Below are 25,477 nucleotides of genomic sequence, written 5' to 3'. Positions count from 1 at the left end.
TTATATTATGCTCTCTTTCTGACTCTCAGCTGTTTCTGATACACTTGAGACTGCCAAATAAGTGGCTGTTCTAACTAGTTATATTCTTTAGCCATTAAACCAATTTAAAAATGCAAAAATTAAAAATACGAAGCAATGAAGGCTTTCATACAAGTCTTTTCACTGAATATAATGGTGCTGCTATTTCCAATTTGACATTATTTTCTTTTGTAGACCACTACCTGCCTGCATAAGCAGATATCAAATTGTGATCCAGAGTAAAGCAGTGTTTAAAAACATTTTTTGTATTTCTGAATAGAAGTTGTCACATTAGAATCCATCTGATTGCTTGTTATTTCATGTTTTAATCTAGAATTCTAAACAAGTATTTTTTCTAAAATACTGAATTTTTAAAAAGCATCAAACACTGAAAAACTTGTGAAGTTCTCAGAACTGAAATAAACTAAATATCGTCCAATGACTTTCTTTTATATATGTGTGTGTGTGTGTGTGTGTATAATATTTTAGTTGTAGGTGGACACAATACCTTTACTTTATTTTTATGAGGTGCTGAGGATAAAACAACCCAGGGCCTCATGTGTGCCAGGCAAGCACTCTACCCGAGCCACAACCACAATGACTTCCAATACAAGCTATGGAGTAAAAATTTCAAACAGCAAAAGGGTACAAATGTCATCACTGATCTAGAAGTAATTAAATTATTTAAAATTCTGAGTGCTCTATGATGATCTTTTAAAAAGGAAATATTTAAAAAAAAGGAAATATTGAAAATGTTAATATATTAAGCTAGTCTCACTGTTTGGAGAAAGCTTAAATAGCATACTATTAAGATTTATATGCCAATTTTCTGAAATAAAGCAGAAATATATCTTTATTACATATTATACTTTCCCCAATGTGAAATTCATGAGAGAAAAGCAGCCAATGAACCAACTCTCAAATTCAGAGGCTATTTAAAAATGAGCAGTGACAAAGTTTCTGCCAAAACCTATGTATACATGTGGAATTCAGATCTTTCTGTGCTCTTCTATATAAGGTTACAACCAGAGCAAATTAATTGTGTTCCACAGCAAAGGCTCAAGAGCTGGATAAGAATCTTGTTTTACTGCTAGAAATGAGAACTGTGGAAATCACCATAAGGCTACCAGGATAGAATCTTCATAGAGTAAAAGCTCTAGATTTTTTCCTCCAATGGGGAAAACAGCCCAGGCTTAATCCTAAACAAAACCATCTTAAGCTAAAATAACAGAGTTTATTATAGTCCCCCAAATATCAGAGCTCTTAAGAATATAGCTTGAATAAGGGTTATGAACTGGGTTGACACGCTTGCTTAACTGGCAGTTTTATGAATCACAGTAAATGTTGCCATGCTCTAAAAATGAATGTATCAAAGAGGAAATAACCTCCCTGGCATGCTTACAGCTATACAACACACTTGTTTCACTGCCTGCAAGCTCCAGTGCTGGAGGCTCAAAATAAGTCAATGGGAGGAGAATTCAGTCACAGCAACAAGTGCTGAACAGATGCTGAACAGACACATACTTGGGAAAGCCACAAGCAAATGAGAGGTATGTATTTACAGATAAATATGAAATTAATCTAAGGGGCTTTGTTGTTTTTTTACTTCATCTATAAGGACTCCCATAATCTTTTTTTTCTATTCAGGTGTTTAAAAACCAAAATGAAAAATTTACTAATATTAAAGGGGGAGATTTTTAACATGGGATTTGAAAATTTAATGAACAAATATCTTAATCTTGGTATTTGCCTCCTTTTCTCAAGGAACTGGGAAGGTTAAGGAAAAAAATTAGTACTTAAAACAACAAAAAGAACTGGTTCAAATTTGACAAACTTAGTGATTAAATTTAAAAATACTTGTTGCAGGAGCATGCTATGAAAGATAAAAATTTTAAAAGCAATTACTTGAATCCTATTAATATTTTTCCCTTTTCTCAAACAAAAGGGATCCATAATGCTTATAAAACTGACGTTTAAATCAGCACTAAGATAAACCCAATAAGACAACTCCATTGCATGTAAGGATTTCTAGCTGATGAATCATGTATTTTGACCTTTTGGCTTAGGGTCTTCCTAGGTGGGTGGCCAGTGTGTAGTCAAAATTCTATTTAGAACTATTTAGTGCTTTGACTTCTATACATTTTCTAAAGCACAAGGGTCAGAAAACACCTAGGTTTTTATTACAAATCACTGAAAAATTAATGCATCTCCTCTATCATGAACTTTGAGGCAAGTCAAGAATTTAATATTTTTATGGGAACTGACTGTATTGTCACAAAAGCACAATGGTCCTATTGAGAAGGGAGGGCTAGTTACTAAGTTCAAGTGTTTCCACTGCTTTTTGGAAATAATATAATCTACATATCTGTGTCTAGGGGGATCTCTCTGGCAATCAAGTTAAAATGCAACTCTACAACGGCAGCAAAAAATAAATAAAAAATAAAAAAGAAACCAATAGTATATTTTTTTCCCAGCTATTGGTATCTTCCACTGAGCCTTCTGAAATCTAAGCTCTAGGAAATACTAAAAGTTGGAGGTCTTAACTACAAACATGGACAGATGTGTGTTCACTCTCATCTTAAGAAAACTTCAATTTGTTTTTAAAGGAAGGAAACAATTTTGGCTCTGCTTGGTCTGGGTACGTGTACGGTGCCTTAAAGAAGTAGATGACCAGCTTAGCTACTGACCATGCTGAGCACTGTCCAGAATTGGATCGAATCACAGAAAAACAGTGAATGGCTCTCTCTTATAGAATGTCTGAGCAAAGCAGAATTCCTGAGCACGATCTGCAGAGTTTATTTGATCGCTTAATTTCTTCTAACCAGTCTGGATTACAGACAAAATCAATACCAGAGGAAATGAAACAGATTGTCGAAGAACAGGGAAATAAACTGCACTGGGCAGCTCTTCTGATACTCATGGTGATAATCCCCACAATTGGTGGAAACGTCCTTGTTATTCTGGCTGTTTCACTGGAGAAAAAGCTGCAGTATGCTACCAATTACTTTCTAATGTCCTTGGCAGTGGCTGATTTGTTGGTTGGATTATTCGTGATGCCAATCGCCCTCTTGACAATAATGTTTGGTAAGTATTTCACTTTGTTCCTGCCATCAAACCACAGAACTAGAACATACTATTAGAGAACTGGACAGTCATTTTATCCTGATTTTCCTGAAATAAAAGATGGACTTGGACTATTTAAGGAAATGGCTCAGAGTGTCCCAAGAGATAATCCATCTGTTTAATTTTTTATGATATCTGACCATCTGTGTTCTTAATAGATTTCTAATTTAATAAAGTAAGTGGACCAAAACCTGAGTTATTGCGATAATAATATAGTTTGATACTGAAATCTCTGCTGTAATAAAAAAGATAATTACATTAAAATAGACATGATAGTTTTTGATTTATGCTTATCATCTCTAGTCATAAAATCTGGGTGAACACAAAGTTCAGTGTCAGCATCAAAAGAATTTAATGTAATCAACAGTTGGCAAAAACTGATATTCTATTCATAAATTGCTTAAGAAAAATGATTATTTGTAGCAGATATGGCTTCTAAGAATTATATTTACTTACATAGTGAATATACACATTTCAGATTATAAAAGAAAACTTTATTATGCTAGAATGTACTAATTTATTAAATTAGATGGTAAAGAAAAACTTCTGTTTCAACTATAAGTAATAATAGATAGATATCTAAAATTAAGTACTGATGCCCCAAATATTATAGGATGGTGACGGGTTTAAATTTCCTGTTGTAAATCAACACATACCCAGGCTTTAAAGTAAATCAAAAAAATTTTGATACAGGACAAGCAATAATGAATAAGGTTCTACTGTCTTAATCAGATTTTCAAATCATTAGTACTTTCTATCTATCCCCATATCTTCTATAAATTTGTAATCTTTGGAATAATCTACTGCTATGTGTAACCATAAAAAATAATTAAGAAATCTTACTCTCATGGAGAACCTAAGCAATCTTATTTCTGGAAAGTTTTAAAGAAATAAAGTATTTAGGACTATATAAAATATATATACATGCAATTAAAGATCACACAGGCAAAGGATTCAAACTTTTATTTCCATACTCATAATAGTAGCTTCAAGGATAAAACCATACTCTCTATAAATGGTGCTTTGCTGGGCATTCAGAAAATGTCAAAATGCTTATTTCAGGCTACCATAAAAGTTAATTGAGGGGCTGGAGTTGTGGCTCAGTGGTAGAGTGCTTGCCTAGTATGTGTGAGGCACTGGATTCAATTCTCAGTACCACATATAAATAAATGAATAAAATAAAGGTCCATCAACGTCTAAAAAAAATTTTAAAAAGTTACATGGTTAAAAAAAGTTAATTGATATGATGAATAAATGAGATATGCAGAAGTGAATTTTAATTTATAATAGAAAAAGTTTCACAACATGAAAGTGAGCTAACAAAAAAGTTGATAATCCTTATATTCTATATAATAACACAGCAACTAAAAAATTTGTTTTTATCTAAAATTTTGATGCCCACCATACTCTTAGTAATAAATCAAACATACTTTATCATATTTCAAATACATATTTAAAAATATGTTGAATATCTTTGTATTTGTCTCAATTATGATGTATATTTAACAGTATTTCATTTTTCAAAATGTTTGCTTATTTTTAGCTATAAAACAAAAGTTCCAAACACTTTTACTATTAATTAGTTGTACAGTGAGTGGAACTAGTAGATATTTTAAAAAGTAAACTAATCACTGAACTTAACTATTTTAAACATTATTGTACTAATTCATTATTTACAACTCTATTACCATGAGAATGTGTATGAGGAGGATTGGGGGTGTAGCTCAGTGGCAGAGTGCTGGGACTAGCATATGTCTGGCCCAGTATGGCCAAAAAATACGAGGAAATGCATGCGGCCCTCTAAAAGCTTCCAAGGATACATTCATAAATCAGAAACTGTACATACTACAAATGGGGACCTGATTTCAAATAATAGGATTTTTTAATTTTTTTCAAACAATAGGATATTAGTACAGCTTTTTCCATGTTGATAAATACTAAAACTTTCTAAACTAATGCATTTACAAAAATTTGTGATAACTTATGCCTAAAAAAATAGTTTAAAAAAGTGATTCTTGTGTCCTTATACTGAAGGATATTTTACTCAACCACTGATTTGTATAATATTTGATTACATACTTTTTGAGTTTCTATTTTACCAAGATCATTTATGACAACTTTGGCACAACACTGTCTTTCAAACAGGTAATGCTAGATTTTCCTTCTACTTCTTCCTGAGAACACTGGATTATATCTTTACAGCTCTAGTTTTTCACTATTTGTCCATGATTCCTAAAAACTGTGGTCACAACTCAGTAGCTCATAACATAAAGTCTAAAAATATGTTAGAAATACTTGGGCAGCCAAAAAACCAAAAAACAGAATACCTTGTACAGATATGAAAAAAGAATGTTCACAGTTAAGAACTTCTCAAAACTTTTCCTTCTCTTCTGTCAAGTAAATGATTTAAAATACGAAGGGAGAATACAGCATTCATTCACTCATTACTTAATACAGCATCAGCTTTAACCACGACTCATGACCTATAAGTTGCAACGGGATCTATGGAACAGCTGAAAAGCTGTGTATAAAATGGCTGAAAGATGAGCGCTTCTGAAGTGACACCCTACAGTCTGAATTCTAGTTCTGTGCTGATCAAGGCAAACCAGTTAATATCTCAGTTCTATCAACTTGTCTGTAAAACGGGTGTGCAGAATTTTACATTGCAGGTGAGACTGTCAAGTAGCCTACTACAATCACTAGTAATTAGCGGGTAGAAGCACAGCATGCCAATTAAATGTGATTAAGATGCGAGTCTAACCAGAGATGATGAAAGACAGTCAGTTATTTAATTATACAGTGAAATGCTCCTCTGCCCAATTCTAAAGTAGTGGAACAAAGCAACTAAAAGCATTTCTTTTTGTAAGTGGAAGTTTTAAAAAGCTAAGAAAAACTGCTCATTAAGTATTAAATTACTTCAAACATTTAAAACATTATCATATTAGACATCTAACCCCAGATGTCACATAAACTCAGATGCATTGGAAAAGCAACAATGGAACAAAACAGAAGCTTTGTAACAATAATATAAGCACTCCTTTCCAGAAGACAGAGAAGCATCAGACTTCCTGAGATTTAAAAAAAAAAAATGTATAGTGAAAACTGTACTTCTTAAAGTTATTTAGGACTGTCCTGCTCTAATAAAGTCAAATAAACTTTGTACCTCTGTGAACTCTGTAGACACAGAGCTTTGGGAATGGCTTTTTAAAATAGAACCTTTTATGTCATCCAAAGGGAAATGTTTTATTCCCCAGATTAAAAGATGATACTAATTATTTTCTGAACAAATGATAAAATTTGGCTTTCCAAACTAAAAATTTGCCCAAAGGTTAGGCAGACTTCAGATAAAATCGGTCTGTCTCATAATGACACAGAGTTTCTGATTAAAAAACGTCAGGTTTTTATTCTAATTTAAAAAGTAAGCAAAACAACAAGAATATGCCCCACCCCCACAAGCAAACAAACAAAAAATCTACATGGCCAATTGTAATAAATATATATTATTTATATTTCTGTGACATAACAAATAGCACTTAGAATTCATAGTAAAAGGCATATCTTCATGACAAATTTAGAAAAAAACCCCACGTCCTCATCTAGTTCCCTACCTCCTGCCAGTTTAGCTTTAAGGTAAATCAGATGCACTGTACTCTTGTTACAGCAAGCAGAAAGACAAATATACTTATTTTATACTAAGGAAATGGCTTGTTTCTCAGTGGCAATGTTTTCATAGTTGGGTTATTTTGCTAGTTTCTGTCAAATAACAGTATTAACAGTTAACATTCACTGAGAGGAGTGCTTTCTTTATACCATATAGTTCTAAATAGTCCACACGTATTATTGCAATGAATCTCAACCCTAAAAACCCTTTGAAGCAATCCTATTAAGCAGGTATTATATTATTTTACAGAGGTCATAGGAATCGAGGGGTAACTAATTTGTCCAAGATCATTAAAAAAGTGGCAGAGATATGACATGAAGCTAGAAGGACTGATTCTAGAATGCACACTCAACCTCTATTGCTCTACTTTCTCAAACACAAATGAGAAATTCTACCAGTCAAAACTGTCATTGCCTGGTATACAGAGCCAGCATTTATATCTTAACTATATCTAACAGGAGGGCTACAGAATTTAGTTTTAGGAACAAGGCAGAACTCGGTATTTTTTTCAGGTAAAGTTATATTTCATATTGGGTATAGAATATTTAGGTCTCAACAAAAACTTGTATGAATTCTTGAGATGACTGTCTCTCTTCTTTTCTGAGGAAGGTATCAGACCTAGACTCACGCCTATGAAGTTGTTGGACCTTGTCTGGGAGACAGATACTTAAGAAAATGAGTGACAATTCTACCACCGCTTATGTATGGTGGTATTTAAAGTACACAGTCTTCAAATTAAATGCCAAAACATGTGTGCTAATATTATTTAGTTAATTAAGTAATTAACAGTCCATAAGCTAAGACCCATCTAAAATTCATTTTGCTTCTTTAATAGCAGCTCCTATAATATTTAGCCTATAATTATTTCAGGCACCCACAGAAATGATATTATTCAAACCTTACTGAAATGAATTCCTCTGAGTTTAATTTAGAAGCAGTGGAGGAGGAATGCCAGAACATGGAATTTTTCAGAGAAATCACGTTTTCTTTTTATGAGACAGTCAGTACTATATAATTTAAATATTTTCTTTCTTAGTTTTTGAGCCAAATTTAGAGCCTCAGAACAGCAATATTTAGTCTTTGCACCTGACAACTTATTTCCCTTAGACTGACTCTTAGATTTTTCTCATTTTCTTTGAATTTAAATCTGTGAAAGTGTCACTTGGTCACCTCAAATTTTAAGCAATGTTCAAGTGTTTTTGGAAATGAGTTGGTCTTAATACATTAAACAAATAAATGTAATCATAAATCCTTAAGACAAATTAAAATTTCTAAGAAAAATAAAAGTTTTAGAATGAACTTCCTCACTATACCAATTTAACCTTTATTCAGTTTTTCTCTGACCTTGAGTCTTCCAAATTAATACTAACTGAAAAGCAATTTTAGAATGAAAGTATCTGAACCAGTAAAAGTCTCTTTACAAAATAAGAATGTGTAGAACTGTTTTTAATTTCTAGAGATAAAATCCAGGGCCTAGGCAAGCACTCTACCACTTTATCCAGTTTCCTTTTTGTGCTTTTTATAAAAGGTTTCTATTAATTTAATAAATTTATCTATTACTTTTATGTTAGTTTCATTAGAAAACAATCTACCATTAATATTCATAAAACTTGGAATCTTAAAGATCTACCTCTCCCTAGTCTTAAAAACCCAGAGTCTCATTCTTTCTTAAAGAAAATTCTGTGTCCCATGTCATTATTTTTACTGTTAACAAAAAAGCACTAATAAAATTTCAATGGTCTGTGTATACTTTTAATCCTCCTTCAAATTTGGAGTTTTCAAATAAATTGATCCTATTCAAGAGTGAGGCTAACAAAGCTTCATAAGCTTAATTAAATCAGCACCAAAAAAACTTTCCTTCTTGACCCACAATTAGGAATATGTGGGTCAGATAGTTAAATTCCAAAGACATGTACATTTTATGAGTTCTCTCATTATGGTTTCCCACTCAAGGCTATAAGATTTATGACTAGAATTTTCTAGACCTTAATCTTCAAAAATACAGTACTTGCTGGGCACAGTGGCACATGCCTGTAATCCCAGCAACTCAGAAGTCTGAGCAAGGCACATGCCTGTAATCCCCGCAACTCAGAAGTCTGAGCAAGGAGGATTATAAGTTAGAGGACAGTCTCAGAAACTTAGCAAGACCCTATCTCAAAATAAAAAAATAAAAATGGCTGGGAATGCAGCTCAGTGGTAAAGTGCCCTTGGGTTCAATCCCCAGTAGATGGAGAAAAAAAAGTATAAGTCCATGATTAGAATAGCTAATACCAAGTTTAAATTATTAGGAAATCATTTTAAAAGATGATAAAGAATATGTGCTCAAGGATACAACACAATAATTTTCTGCCTTTTTAATCATAACTATGATCAGTATCTCTGATTACAGATTTTGAATGTATAGGCTGGGGTGTAGCTCAGGGGTAGAGGGCTTGGATGAGTGAGGCCCTGGATTCTTTCCTAGCACCACACACACAAAGACTTGAGGATTTTTCTATTTCCTCCTTAGAGTCCTAAATCTACAACTTCAGATCAGCTTAGAATGTATCTGTATCCTCACTTTAGTTTTCATTACAAAACTCAATTGTAGGTGACTCTTTGCATTCTACTTGACTGTTAGTTTGCTTTTAAGTTTATTTCAAAGAATGCAATGCTGCATTTGTCCAAGGGCTTTTTCCACTACTGTCAGAAAACCTGAATGCTATAGCCGAGGAGAAAAGGTGCTTAGGTTGTCTATGAAGAGTTTTCTCTGCTACACTTAATTTCTTTGTTTATTTTGAAAGTACTCCTATAAATTCCTTTTTATGAGGCTTTCTGAGTACCTATCCTGCACCAGCAAAGCCAGGTGCATCTTCTAAGACGGATACAACCTCTCCCAGAAAGTTATTTCTAAATCGTACTTTGCATAAAAATCACCTGGGGACCTGATTTAATCAAAGGGTCTAAGAAAGTATGTGTGGGATAAGACCCAAGAGCTTGCATTTCTAGTAAATTCCCAGATGATGACCACCTTCATTCACTCAACTGAAGAGCACACTCTGAGTAGTAAGGTTATAAAGAACATTTTCAATTTAAGTTTCGATAAAGAATTGTACTTTGTCCCCACACCCATATTCAAAGACTTAATTGTATCCAAAGATACTATTCTGCAAAATCAGTAATACCTCAAAGGTTGTATCCAGGCTCAATGAGTTTATAATTTACCACCAATATCCTTTCCATCCCCAATTCAACAGGTGGAATAGGAAAAGTTCATTTATATATAATAATTTACTTAATAGCATGAATGACAACTCCTTCCTCCTGATGCTTCAATTTCTTTTTAAGTTGTTGCTGAACATGGAACCAAGTACCAAGCAATCACTTACTCTTTTTAAACAAAATTCATAGTGACTTTGTAATTTTTTTCTTAAAACTATTTTAATATTCCTACACCAACTCTGGAAACAGAAGGCACTAAAAGTGGGTTTGCTACCTTTTTCTCCAAATATTTTTCACTGAGATCCTACTTGACTCTTGAAAACACCACATCTAAAAGCTCTTTCCCTAAAGAATAGTGGCTTTTTTGGGGGGGGTCTGGGATTCTCATCTTTCTCCATCACTGAGCTCTTTTATTTTAAAAAGTTCAGGGGGTGGAGGGTGCAGCTCAGTGGTACAGCACTTGCCTAGCATGCACAAGGCCCTGGGTTCAATCCTCAGCACCACAAAAACAAAAAGAAAATTCACAACTGAAAAGTCTCCTGATGATCAATAATTCTGAAACTCCTGAGAAGGTTATCTTGGTCTTTCTTTAATTACCCCATCACTTTCTGCCTGTCAAAGTTAGATACACTTGGAATAACCAGGAGAAGAAAAGTAGTTTACATTTTATCAGTGGACATATCAAAGCATAAAAGAAGCATAATCTCATATGCATGACATCTGTTTTCTACACTAAAATCTATATATATCTTTATGTGTGTGTTTGTAAAATGCATTCTAACTGAAATATCCTAGGGAGATCCTAAAATAAATTTTAGTAATTTTGAAACTGTAAACATGTATACAGTGGGTGTATATATAACACATAATGCATTAAATCTGAACACATATGGATATTTGTGGAAGTAAATTTATTGAAAGACTATGAAGAATATTTAATATTACTTTCAAGAAATTTTTAGTACTTCTAAAGTGCTTAAAACTATAGTTCTACACAATAAATGTTTGAAAATTTAAATAAATGTTTTAAAATTGTTAGATTAGTACTATGTCTGACCCTAAAATTTTCCTGTTAAGCCATTAAGTCTCCATCTCCAGTGCCTAGAGTAAATGAAGGCAAGCAGAAGGATAACAATTTGCTTTCCTTCAGGATAATGTGAAGTTATTCTTTTTTCAGTCTTTCTTAAAGCACTATTTCTGTCAAAAGGAAAAAAATCACCCCACTTAAATATTTCCCAAATGAGTTTACTATAAACAAGGCCATGCAGCAGGTTATTGCCAGAAATGAGCCAAAAAGCCAGGCCTCAAGGAGACTCTCGTTCATATAGGCTTTTTGGACATATATTGCATACTCAATATGGTAAAATAATTTCTTTTTATACAAGAGCAACTGAAAAATAACTTTATTTGAATAGTAAGGCTAAGTTCCAGTTGCAATGTATACATTTTTGAAAGGTCACAAATGGAACTGACAAGAGAGCAAAGGTCAGAAAATGCTAACTGCTACTGACTTAGAAAAAGGATTATAATTATTACATAAAATAGCAAATATATTTAAAAGGTTCCATCTATAGAAATAATGTATTTAGTATTATTATCTCACAACTGGAAGTTAAACATTATCTTGTAGTGGTTAAGTCATAAAATTTCAGGTAAACAAAAAAGGCTGAAAAATACGTATCACTTAGAGAAGAAACCATAAACTGAAAGTTGCCATACAGAAAAAATACTGTTCTTTCTTTCTTCCAGAGGCTATGTGGCCCCTCCCACTTGTTCTGTGTCCTGCCTGGTTATTTCTTGATGTTCTCTTTTCAACTGCATCCATCATGCACCTCTGTGCCATTTCAGTGGATCGTTACATAGCCATCAAAAAGCCAATCCAGGCCAATCAATATAACTCCAGAGCTACTGCGTTCATCAAGATTACAGTGGTGTGGTTAATTTCAATAGGTATGTGGGGAATGCCAAGGTATGGGTGGCATATATGGCCTTTGGTTCCCTTTGGATAGGAGAATGCCAGGTCTGGTAGGCCAGGAAACAGCACGAGAGGTCAAGGCAGACTACCGATGTACCAACACAAGGTGCTTACTTCATTACACTCATCATTCAGTGTCTAAACCCTACCATCAGTAAAAACTGAAGAAGTAGCAAAGTTCATGTCTTAAGAAAGAACAAACTCCACAGTGTTTACTGAGGTGTCATCCTGTTTGATTCTGAAGTGAAGGAAGGCTGTCTTCATGTTTGTCAACACGTCATTAAGGCCTAGCTAGCAAGAGGAATCCCATGATCACATTAAGATAACAAAAAATGAGATTATCTTAAATCACATCTAAGAAGATAAATAGGAAAAGAGAAAAAACAACCAACTCAAACATTTTGCAAGTAGGTAGCAGAGATCATAAATTCATCTTAGAAGCCAATATTTCAATATATGTATAGATTAGAGGCAGTTAAATGTCTGCTTTAGTGTTTTAAATGTGTTTAAAAGGTTTTAGATTAAAAAATGTTGGGCTGGGGAGATAGGTCAGCTGGTAAAACTGCTTGCCTCACAAGCACAAGGCCCTGAGTTCGATCCCCAGTACTGCAAAAAAAAAAAAAAAGTTTAACTAGTGTTCAGAAATGACATAGAAAGAAGTCACATTTCTTCTAAACTATTATGACTGTGCTCACCTTTAATGCTCAAATATCACTCCTATAATGGACTATTTTGGCACAAAGTAGAACATACGTTACTCAAAACTCTTGTTAATCAGAAAAACAAGCATATTTGCAACAAATACAATGCTCTGATCAGCAGACTCATGCTTCCTAGAAAAACATCTTAGAAGAGGAAAAAAATTAAGAGACAATGCTAAAAGGCAGGCAAGAAAATGATATTACTTCTTTGTAATCAGAGTAAGAACGTGCAAAAAATCAAGAAAGTAGGACAATGAAATTGACTTATATATTCCTGAAGTAAGGTACTAGAGTCAAAACTCTTGAAAAATTTGGAGGTAAATTCAAGGAGCGCTACTGCTATGGCATGGGAAGAAAGTAGGGTTAAGGAAAAGTCTATTCGGAATGGAGAGATCTGCAAGCAGCAAGAAAAGGCCAGGTTAAGGGGCAGAGGCTGATGGATAGAGCAGAACAGCAACTCTATACCTTTGAAAAAGAGCTAGAGAAAGAGGAGGATAGGAGATAACGGGTGATAAATAACAACTTTGAAGTGGAAAAAAAAAAAAAAAAACCTAGTCATTCATTTCAAATGACTTTTTTTTTTTTTTTTTAACTCACTGCAGAGTGAACCAGAAAGAGAGTGAATGAGGTTTGTGTGTTGGGGTGGGTTGGGGGGAGGGAGAGGACAGAAGCAAAGAAAAGAGAAGTGAAGCCTTTGTGAAGAATTAAAACATTTGACACTGAAATGTGACCAAATCAATGTGGTAAACAGCCTGTTGGTTAGAAGTGGTATCTAAACATAGTCTGGATAACATGAATACATAAACTGATCAAATTTCAACTGAGTGTCTATAATGACCTAGGTACTAAGAATATATGGCAAATAAGAAAAAGAATCCCTACAGTCAAGGAAGGTAGATCTATAAACAAAATACAAAATGATATAAAGTATGCAGGAGAAAAAGGAAGACTCCAGATTTATAGATTTGGAAAAGATCTTAGAAATCCGTCTTCCTTTTGTAGGTACACAAAGAGGAACCCAAAAGTTTTTTAAACAGTTGGCTTAAGGACTTTTATAGTTTTTCAGCACCAACGCCAAAATCAATGCTCCTTTTGCTTCTTCACCCTCTGCCTTGTAGAACCAATCACAATTTAGTAACTTTGAAAAAAGAAATCACAGATGACAGGAGAAGTTCAGTTTCAGAATCCTATGAAGTAGCTGGAGAGAGCTCACTTTCTTCTTTTGAATTTACAGTTATCCTAGTGGTATGGTTTGAACATGTCTCCCAAACTTCACTTGTTGGAAGTTTAATCTCAATAGTGTTGAAGAGATGATGAGATCATGAAGGCTCTGTCTTCATGAACGCTTAAAGCCATTAGGGGAGTGGGTTCATCCTTATAAAGGATGAGTTTGGCCCCTCTCTTGCTCTCTCTCTCTCTCTCCCCCATGTGATTGATACCTTCCACCATGTTATGATGTAGTAAGAAGACCCTCATGAGAAGCAGTCCCTGGATCTTGGACTTCTTAACCTAAGAACCGTGAGCCAAATAAACTTCATTATAAATTATCCAGTCTGTGGCATTCTGTTATAACAGCATAAAATGAACTAAAACACCTAAGTAAGACCTAGAATCAGTAAGTACAAAAGAGGGTAAGGGTATATAAAGTGTCAGTGAAAATTCAAAAGTTATTGCTCAACAAGCTGGACAGGAAGATAATGTAAGCCTTGATGGGTGGGTCACTGGAATGTGAAAATAGAGGACAGGCAGACTATTCGTGAAGATAATGTAAAGAGCAGCTTTCCAACAAGAAGCATAGAAGGATAAGAAGGAACTGATCAGAACTCATGATTTTTGATATGGGATCATTTTAAGTGAAGTCATAGATAGCTTCAGGAGTACAAATTATTACAGTTGAGTTCAAGATATAAAATGAAGGTGTTAGAAGGATGATCAATGGAATGAAGTCATGGAAGATGATGGAAGGAGAGCAAAAAAGAGGAAGACTATGGCAAGGTAGTAAAACCTTTAAGAGATGGACAAACATCCTGGAAGCTAGTCAGTGACCAGGATGGAAAAAAGAGTGGGATAAGTCAATTTAATAGACTTTAAAAGGGAAATGTTTGGGGGAAGAAAGAATAGTAGAATGATGACCCTGAACTAACATGGCAGAGGAGGAGTCCGCAAACTTTTTCTTAAAAAGTCAAGAAAGTAAATAATTCAGGCATGCAGATTCTATGTGGTTTCTTTAACAGCTACTCTGCTGTAGTACCACAAAAGCAGCCACGGACAATACACTAATAAATGGGTGTGGCTGTGTTCCAAAGAAACTTTTACAAAAACAGAATGTGAGCCAATTTTTCAAGCTGTAATATGCCGACTACTAGAACAGGATAAGTACAGAATCTCCTGAACGTGCGGGAAAGCAGACACTACAGCTGCATCACTAGAAAGGGTCTGAGGGAAATGTTCTTGTCAGGGGCTCACTGTCTACCATTAAAATGATGGGCAGATAATGGAGTGCTTTTGAATTCATATAACACAAAGCAAAAGATCAATTCAGACATTTAAAAAATATCTACTTCAAGGGGAAAAGATTAAGTCTAACCTTGTATTACCAATTTTCCAATAAGCTACTTCACTAAGCAACATCATATTTAAATACCCACTTCTTGATATTTAAAATATTAAGAAATTCATGTGAGGTACATTTTATTATTATTAGAGGAACTCTAAATCTTGAAAAATAAATTTCACAATTCACATGCTCTCAAATTAAATACCATTTTTTTTAAAAGAAAAATAAGCCCTTTAGTTTTACCGAAGAAGTTAAAAGGAAAGGACTGAAAGACATTCATGACTATACAAAGATTAAACTGCCTGTGTTAAATGAACCTCAAAGATAATAAGTAAAATGGATATCTATTGAGAATTAAGAAACTGAACAGCTGGCTGAAGTCCCTCTAGCTCAGCTATCCTGAATATTAAAAGCAGTTTCTCTTCTGAATTTCTTTTCCTTAACCTAGAACAGATCAAAAATAAAAAATAGGGGCTAGAGTTGTAGCTTAGTGGTAGAGTGCTAGCCTGGCATGTGTGAGGCCCTGGGTTTGAATCTCAGCAACACATATAAATAAAAAAAATAAAAATGACCCACTGACAACTAAAAAAGAAAAAAAAATTAAATAAATAAATAGCTTATGAAAACACAGAATGAAGACATCCTCTACTTTATATGGACATATTAAGCTTTAGAAATGCTCTCATTATAAACCTGAAATTACTAACCAATCTCTTTGTTTAAAGACAGCAGATTTGCTTATTTAGGTTCTGTCAAAAGCTCCATTGATACAATGCCTTGATAGATTCTATACTGTGTGTCCCAGGAAGTACAATGTATGAACCAGCATAAAGTTACAAGGATAAAATCTGAAAGGACCTGATCCAAGAGTTACAGTTTATAAAAATGACTCAATTTATCTCATTTCCTCTTCCATAGGCATTGCCATTCCAATACCCATTAAAGGCATAGACACTGATTCGTATAATCCAAACAATATTACCTGTGAGCTGACAAAGGAACGTTTTGGCAACTTCATGCTCTTTGGCTCCATGGCTGCCTTCTTCACACCTCTTGCCATCATGATTGTCACCTATTTTCTCACTATCCATGCTTTACGGAGGAAAGCTTACTTGGTCAAAAACAAGCCACCTCAACGCCTAACATGGCTAACTGTGTCCACAGTTTTCCAAAGGGACGAAACACCTTGCTCATCACCTGAAAAGGTGGCAATGCTGCATGGTTCTCGTCAGGACAAGACTGTGCCCAACTCAAGTGATGAAACACTTATGCGACGGATGTCCACAGTTGGAAAAAAGTCAGCACAAACAATTTCCAATGAACAAAGAGCTTCAAAGGTCCTTGGAATTGTGTTTTTCCTCTTTTTGCTTATGTGGTGTCCCTTTTTTATTACAAATATTACTTTAGCTTTGTGTGATTCCTGTAACCAGACTACTCTTAAAATGCTCCTAGAGATATTTGTGTGGATAGGCTACATTTCTTCAGGGGTAAATCCTCTTGTCTACACCCTCTTCAATAAGACATTTCGGGATGCATTTGGCAGATACATCACCTGCAATTACCAGGCTACAAAGTCAGTAAAAACTCTAAGAAAATGCTCTGGTAAGATCTACTTTCGGAATGCGATGACAGAGAACTCTAAATTTTTCATGAAACATGGAATTCGAAATGGGATTAGTCCTGCCATGTACCAGAGCCCAATGAGGCTCCGAAGTTCAACCATTCAGTCTTCATCAATCATTCTACTGGATACACTCCTCCTCACTGAAAATGAAGGCGACAAAACTGAAGAGCAAGTCAGTTACGTATAGCAGAACTCACAGGTTTCACCTGACATAACGATAAGGAAGGTGACGAACAAGACGTGAGTGCACCAAGAATTAGATAAAGAAGAATTCATGTCATATATCAAATCATTTCTTTAAACTAAGAATTAAGTGTTAAGATGATCTAAATTTCCTTATTTGGACAAAATTACTACATAAAAAAATAATTCTGTACAGCTACAAACAAAAATAATCTAGCACTCTGGTTAAATGTTGCGGTTTTCAAATGAAGTAAAATAAGTCAATAAACTTCAGACTTAAAAAAAAATGTCAAATTGACATTTATTTGGTTCCTAATAGTAAGCAAAGTTGTGTTAAGAATGAAATCTAACAAACAAGCACAGCCCTGCCTTCAAGGCCTTAAAGCAAAAGGCAGAATCAAAAGCAACAGGAACAAGAGATAAAGATAAGTGTATAAAATAATGATCATATCTGGAGGTGAGTTAAGAGTGCCATTTAAAGCATAGTTTAGTTACATGTAGTCAGAATTTTTGTTTAATCAGAAACTGTTTTGAAGGAAGATAAAGGGAGGGCAGTAGTCAGATATCACATAAAGCAGCAGAACTGCTGTTAAATGACAGTAGCAGGCATCTAAATCAGTAGAGGTGGGTCTACTGGAAGAGGAGGAGAAAGTAAATTAAATTGCTCTTGGGTGTCTGGATCATGTTATACTTCTTGAAAGTATTAGTGGACACACACAAACTGGAACCATGGGACCTCGATCTGGGATTTAACAGTAAGTGAGCTTATAAACTGAGATCACCACCGCTGCCTGTGTTTGCCCAATGATGCAGTTGAAATTTCATCAATCCTTTCCACGCCACTTACTGAACAGCTGATTTAATTTAGAAATATTAATTTTTTGAATCTCAGGTTTCTTACCTACATTTTGTGTAAATTCTCATGATAAGATGAATAAATAGCAGACTCTCAGTAAATGGTAGCTAATTCAATCTGTTTACTTTTGATTTTTTTTATGCTACCTATAAATGGCAAACAAATTTAGTTGAGTAGACCAGCAGTGAAAACAGTCCCTGCTTCAGCTTTTCCATTTAAAGCTGATTCATATTCATGCCTCAGCCTACAGCTCAGTCACTGACTTGGTTTAGGATAATGACTTCAAGAAATGTGTTGACCGTGGAGAATCTAAGCATGAGTAAACCAGGCATATATTCTGCCAGTGACAGAATCCTTTCCTAGAACATAGATCTAACACAGATCTTGATCTATTACCTTTACTTATGGGTTCTACATAATCTGCTAAGATAAGTACATCTTACAAATTTAGCTCTTAAATCAAAGCTAGAGGCACTGTTCTCTATTTAAGATTTTTCAGCAATATTAAAGATAGGTTACCTAAGATAAGAAGCAAAATAATTTCATTCCCAAAAAAAATCCCATAAATCTGTTAATGAAATCATTCTAGTCTTACCAGAATATTCCACAAATTGAAATACAACTCCAATATCAACTATTTCTGAAAAAAGCGCAATATAACTTCAAATTTTTACTACTTTGATATATATCTGGTCTTTCCATTTTATGAATACTTTAAAGAAATCTATAATTTGAAAGAAAATTCAGCAAACATCCCTAAGGTAACAAAGGGATTTTACCTCGTAACTTACAGTCAAAGGGTAAGACTACAGCTGTCTAAAATAATTTTGAAAAAAAGCTTTCATTCTATTCCATATTACTGTCAGTTAATGGAGAAGGAAAAACAAAGGCATAGGAAAAAGACAGAAAAAGACAAAAATAAAGAAAAAGTTAATAGGGTTCTGACTGAAAGGCATGGTGAACAAATCCCAGATCTATCATGAGACTATTTAGAATCTCAGTTCTATCATTTAGCTCCATGACACTAGAAATGAACTATTTTGGAATTCAATTTCCTTATATTTTTTAAAAAAGCAGAATATTTACTGACTTTTAAGCTTCTTCCATCATTACTCTTAGGAAAACAGTACTAAACTCAAATTTAAAGAACCAACTTTAACTCCAGTCCTTAAATTGAATTCATTTACTTTTCTTCAACTTTAAGTTTTAGAAAAGATCATACTTAAATCACTTCCAGTTCCTACTTCTTGAGAGGGAGTTTGGCAGTTCTAGCAGGAGAATGCAGCTACTCATATACCCTTGACCCAAGAAAGATCCTCTTCTTTGGGGAAAGCTGTCCTCTTGGACAGAGCATGCAGCGTTGGGAGGAATGCATAAGGAGCTGTGAGGGAGGAAAGGAACACCCACCTAATCAGCCAGATCAGCTGGATCCACCCTGGTGATCAGTGGGGTGACAGATGTCATAGCCAGAATGTCCTTACATCCTCTAGCTTCTACTTCTTAAAGAACCATATTATGAAGAGAGAACTCAGAAAGGTCCCTTTGAAGTAGCATGCTCATTAACAATTCATTAGCTGGATCTGACTATCCTAGTAATAGCAGAAAGCGTGGTAAAGTCTAAGAACAGCTCATGGGAGACATCTGCTGCTGAAACTGGGAATTCAGTACATGTGTGAGGTATGGGAAATTCAAGGGCAGAAATGAATTTTGATAATCTGGGAGAAGCACTGTTGAATTAAAAGGGAAGTTTCATAAAGCCCATCAATTTCCCATATGCCAGAATACACATAGTAGGCCACTTATTTATACTGATGTGAAATATAAAATCACTGACAACCGGAAGAATTTACAGGTGGCAAGGAAGGAAAAAACAACTAAGAGACAAATATGAGAAAGACTCTTTATACAATTTAACAGTTACTAAGTAAAAAACTAGACGAATGTTTTCCATAATAAAAATATCTAGTTCCCCATTAAGAATTAAAACAAACAAAAAGCCCATTCTTGACGGTAATGACAAACCATGTTTTTGTTTCGTTCTATTTTTCGATTGTGTCTAGATCTAACAAGAACAGGGAAAGGTTGGGGTCAAAGCTTGGCTGGATGATGTGAAAAGACGGCAGGAGGGAAACAGAACTACTCAACTCCTACTTTGCTTACATCTCTTCTCTCAAGGAGAATGATTTTAAAAGATCAAAATGAAAACCAGGTGAAGAAACTGGCTGCCTTAGATTTTAAATAAATCTCAAAGTTAAATAAATTATTTCCCTGAAATAAAAATACATTTGTGGATGCAATTATGGAATTCTACTGGCAAATGACAGAGAAGAATGGAAAATGGCAAAGGTACAAAAGACCTGTAAGTGGCTAATATTTCAATGTTCAAAAAGAGAAAATGAGATGGGATTCAAGAAATTAAAAATGTAGAGTGTGATGCAGATCTTCACAGAAAAAAAGTGGAATAGCTTAATATATATAGGTTTTGTCATATTTTAGAAAAGGCATCTGTGAATATCTGACACGTCTATGAAAAGTGCCATATAAGAAACAACCATACCAAACTAATCACGTATGCTACTGTAGAGGTACCAGCACTAGTAGATCTAGGTAAATGTTACATTGATAGGGTTCAGTGAGGTTCTCTACTGTCTTTGTGAATAATAATACAGTGAAGAGACTAGCAGTCGGTTCAACAACCTCACTGGAGAAAACTGGTATAATATGAAGTCTATTAGCATGCTATATAGGTCTTTATTTTGCTTTTGTTTCTGTTTTGCTTTTTTGGGAGTTTTCTGGTGCTGGGGATTGAACTGAGGGCTTCAAGCATGCTAAACGTGCATTCTGCCACTAAGCTATACTCCCAGTCAGGTTTTGCTGTTTCTTTTGACATTTTTATCCACAATACAAAGAAAATATTTTACAGTTTGCAGTAAATGGATGACTACCTATCTGGGATATTATTGAGGGGATCCTGTAATTCACAGTGGATTTTCAAGTATATAAATGTTGAATTACATTATATCTTTACAACAAAGCTTCACACCTAGAGAACCTGGAGAAGAAAATCTCTTCTAGAGATTAAAAGGATAAGAGACACTTGATTCATCTAACATGTATCATGGGAACTGATTTTATTGTGCAATTTCATCACAAATAAGCTACAGGACAGTGTTCAAATAGTGCTAAGTAAGCATTTTTAACCCTCCTTCATTGTATTTTAACATAAAATATTTTGGCTAAAAGAAGAACTATTATTTGAGATGGGAGCTAAGTAGAAAGTAATGAAACCTCCTGGAAGAAGTACTACTACATGTATCACCAATAATACTACCAGTTACAGTTAAAGTTACCACTACTAACACTTGTTTAGGTAGTCTTACCAGTTAGTGCCAGACACTGTTTTAAAAGCATTAAGCATACTAATTTGTTTAACTGTCAGAGAAAATTACTCTCTATTATGTATTATTATTATACCCCTTTTACAGATGAGGAAACTGAGGCTCAAAGAGGTTGAGTAACTTGCCCAAGAATCCACACAAGCAGACTGGTTTAAAGTGTGCCTTCTTAAAAAAAACCATACTATAAGCCAAGGGTATCTTCACATTTGCAAACCCTAAATAGTATTTGTGAACTGCACAAATTTTCATGTTTTTGCATCTAAGCAAGGCCTTTTATCTTCTATTTTCATTAAAGAGTTTTAAGAACTTTACAAGCTTGTGTAATGGGTAGTATTCCTGGCTGAATTACTAATATACACAAAAATAAGTATATTAATATACACAAAAATAATTCCAGTTGTTATCTGGAATCAAATAGTTGAGCAGAATGTTATTAAAATATGAACAGGATGAACTGTTTTACTTCTTATCAAACAAAATCCATGACATTCTTTGTTCTTTTTTAAATAAACAGTAATAAAACAAATGAAATATATAGAGTCAGCAGTTAGAAATAACTACCTGAATAGAATGAACCCAAGTGATTCCACTGCAGCCCTCCTGACATCATCATTAACATCGCTTACCTAGGGAAAAAGTTTAAAGATTATATATTATACCATGCATTCTATCACAAGACTAAACCGATGAGCGGCCCACATCACTTAAGTGTAAATTAGTCCTCATGAATATGTCTTCATTAGAATGCTTTCCCCCTCATTATATATATCAAACATCATGTTGTACACCTTAAGTATACATAGTAAATAAAGTGTTAAAATGACACATAAAAGTCTTTCCCTGATATAGAAAAAAAATTATTTGAAAATTCTATTTTATGGCTTATAAGCCTTTAAAGCTTAGTGAAGTATAAGATTCAGGGCAACTTCCTAAAACTATTTCAGCTGCATTATAGTCATTCCTTCAATATTTTTCCAAAAAAGTATGTCCCAAATTTAAGCAAAATACAAACATTTAGAACTTAACACATACTGCACTGATAAAGGAGAAATTACTCACTAATATTGTAGGGTGTGAATATCTTTGGGAATTAATTAGCAGCTCCAAATCTTTCTGCAAGGGAAGGTTTACCTTCTTCCACTATGATGATGATAGACACCCAGTAAGTTAAGACACATGGAATGTTGACTGTGTGACCAGGTAATTATTTATTCTCGATTAACTACACCTGTATCGAGAGGACTACAGATAATGCCCATTGGAAAAGATGGGCATAGGCTTTCTGTGCAATATGTCTTTTGTAATCCAGGATGTCCCTAAGGGGTACCTGGAAGCTAACTTAATGGGCTAGAAAAAGAAGTGGTTCCTTATTGTTCATTTGAGTCCCTATTCTAGGATGACTACATTCTTACATGGTCTGTCTACTAATGAGGGTGCCCCTGAAAGTGGGATTTTAGAAACTGCACTCAAGTGGCTTTAAAGACTTCCATTCATACTGGCATTACTCTTTCCTAGATCCTTCTGAAAACCTACATGAACCTAATGTTGGGTTATAGCCTATTGTGTCCAATGAATGAGAATCTGAACTGAAGACTCAAGAGTGGTGGTCATGTGGTATTTGTGCTGCTTTATCTAGATATATACTAGCCACCTGTAAACTTTCCTTTCTACCCCATTTCCAAGAAAGGACCAAAGTACTTACAGCAACATGCAGTAGGCGTCGAATAGCTTTGTTGTTGCCAGAGCCACAATAAGCCATGGCGACAGTATACATTCCAGACCTTCGAAGAATTGGGTCCTAAGAAAGAATGATTCAACACTAATCATCAACTTAGAACCATGCTATTAGGCGTTTTGGTACACATCTATAGTTCTGGCTACTTCAGAGGCTGCGGTAGAATGATCCCTTGAGCCCAAGAGTTGAAGTCCAGACTGGGCAAGATAGTGGAACCCAATCCCCCAAATCAAAACCAAACAAAACCCAAATGAACAAAACAAAACAGGAATTGCTACAGTTCAACAGGCACAAAGGCATCCACCAAGTAAACTGGTTTTAGATAGGAAACCTGAACACAAATTGTTTTGTGGTTATTAGTTTTCCAAATGAATGAGGAAATGAAAGATTCTAACACAAGAGGAAGTAATTGTTCTTAATTCACAATATTCTACACATCTACACATCATGTCTATCCCACTCCACATTTTCTAGGAGGTATAAACTTAAGTCAGTATCAACACCCACAGCCTTGGGGGAGTCAACTCCCAATTATCAGATAAACAATAAAGTAACTGACTTCTAATTTCATATTTTAACTCTCACTTTTACTTCATCATGTAACTCCTGGCTGGGCATTGAGCACTCAGTCAAAGAAACAAATTTCGGCAGTCAAACAAATTAATAGTAATTTTATAAATTAACTATAGCAGTGGTTGTTTTTATCAGATTTTAGAGAATGGTATCATTAACCACTGACTACCTATCATATATAATACCATTGTAAAAACAAAAGGCAACAGGAAAACCCTTACCACAATATGTGAGTATGGAGTGTCACTGTTTTCTGATCAAAGAATAATGAAGAAAACTTTAATCAGTGTTTTGCTTTCTTAAATTTTATTAGAACTTATATATCCTACAAGTTTTATGAACAAATAAACCTACTGGACATAACCAGAGTGTGCGAGTGAGAAGAGGATAGACAGGACCTCACCTTATCACGACACAGAGATTCGATGAGCGCATCGGCCTCTTCCATCCTCCCATACATCACTAAAGCAATGCCAACTGCAAGACCACGTAGAATCTTCTCATGCTGAGTTTCCTGAGCATATCCAACCATGTCCTCAATAGCCTGGGCATTTTTAGAGCCCAACATAACCAAACCTAGTGCCAGGCCAGCTGCTTCTCCTAAAGAATAAAGAGTAAAATATTAAAAAGCAAGAGTAACATTTACAAAGTCAATAAAATACTTTCAACAGAAAGCTGCACCAGTTACATCAATGATCAAAGGCAACCATTTGTCTCTGATAGCATTTTTTTGAAACCATCTGATAAAAAGAAAATACTATATGTGGAACTATATTTAAACATTTATGCCTGTCATCCTTTTAAGCTCTGACAGAATGTAAATCCTATAATAACTTCAAAGAAAACATAACGGCAGGAAATCCAAGATGGCGGACTAGAGGGAGGCTGCATTCCTTGTTGCTCCATAACTTAGGTTTCAAGCAGAGGATATCTGTTGCTCTGTGAGGTAGTTGTTGCTGCTTATCGATCCCCTGCTGTTTACCCCATTTTTCCACTGTGATCACCTGCAGCCTGTCAGCATATCAATTATTTTTTGAGTGCAGACTGCTCACTGGCAGCCGCTGATAAAACACCATTTGCCCATTTGCCTGACTCTTGCCTGCCTTTCACTTACTCATCACCCACCCACCAAGGTCCACCTGCCAATCGCCAGCTTCCTGCTGTTGCGTGGAAGTACACTGTCACAGTACCCGCAGGTTTGGTTACACGTGGCTGCTGCCATTTTGAGACAAAGCCAGGACCTGAAGGATCCCCAGCCTGACTGACTGTGCCAGGACCCCCGGTGCCATCAGTCCACAACCTGAGCTGCAGCTCGCCCATTTGCCAACACATTTGGCAGCCAGTGCAGCCATCTTGGATTATCCTGGAAGCAGCACCTGCCATCTTTAGGTAGGGCAAGTCCCATCCTGAGATGCCTGCTGGAGACTGGAAGCTCATTGTCAGGTACCTCTCATGCATCAGGCTACTGAAGACTGGGAGGTTTGAATACTATATGACTGTTATAGTGTAGATTTTCTTTTTCTCCTTTTTGAAAATTTTCAAGTTTCTATTCCTTTATTTTTCTTCCTCTATTTTCCTTCTGTTTACCTATTTCCTTCAAGTCTCTTTCTCCCTTTTTTCATGCTAACAACCAACTTCTTTTGATTACACGTTCACTCTTTCTATGATCTAGAACATCTATATACTCTTTTCTTATCCCATTAACAGTTACATCCTACACCCCTCCCCATCCTCTCAGTTCTCCATTAGAAACTGCAGACCTTACTGCAAATCTATTTGCTATACTGTAGATAATAATTGAACTCATCCTCTCTGTTTATTATGACAATATTGTTAACATCTTCATAGGGGCTATTTGGTTTAGGACTGCAT

At 34.9% G+C, this 25,477-nt stretch overlaps 2 protein-coding genes across 4 annotated transcripts in view; one reads left to right on the top strand and one right to left on the bottom strand.

Moving 5' to 3' along the window:
- Positions 1-25,477, bottom strand: part of PSMD1 (proteasome 26S subunit, non-ATPase 1) — a 97,071-nt gene that overhangs the window by 41,456 nt on the left and 30,138 nt on the right. Inside the window, exons 14-16 of the mRNA XM_079134832.1 lie at positions 24,009-24,205; positions 23,000-23,095; positions 21,859-21,923 (exon numbers count right to left, since the gene is read on the bottom strand). Of these exons, the coding sequence (XP_078990958.1) occupies positions 21,859-21,923; positions 23,000-23,095; positions 24,009-24,205 (358 nt within the window). The remainder of the gene's footprint in view (positions 1-21,858; positions 21,924-22,999; positions 23,096-24,008; positions 24,206-25,477) is intronic.
- On the top strand, positions 550-21,846 carry HTR2B (5-hydroxytryptamine receptor 2B). 3 transcript variants are annotated; one of them, XM_079134862.1, is made up of 4 exons: positions 550-1,568; positions 2,394-3,102; positions 11,753-11,953; positions 16,155-21,846. In XM_079134862.1, exons 2-4 carry the CDS (start codon positions 2,754-2,756, stop codon positions 17,045-17,047), a joined length of 1,443 nt encoding a protein of 480 aa, XP_078990988.1. In that variant the 5' UTR covers positions 550-1,568; positions 2,394-2,753; the 3' UTR covers positions 17,048-21,846. The 3 variants fall into 3 exon arrangements, with proteins under 3 accessions (XP_078990988.1, XP_078990989.1, XP_078990990.1); XM_079134863.1 differs by having other exon boundaries at positions 550-1,572; positions 2,625-3,102; XM_079134864.1 differs by lacking the exon at positions 11,753-11,953 and having other exon boundaries at positions 551-3,102.

This window comes from Sciurus vulgaris (assembly GCF_902686455.1).
Source record: "Sciurus vulgaris genome assembly, chromosome: 3".
Taxonomy (NCBI): Eukaryota; Metazoa; Chordata; class Mammalia; order Rodentia; family Sciuridae; genus Sciurus; species Sciurus vulgaris.
The sequence above is the reverse complement of the archived record's forward strand: the minus strand, read 5'-3'. Positions and strand labels throughout refer to the sequence as shown.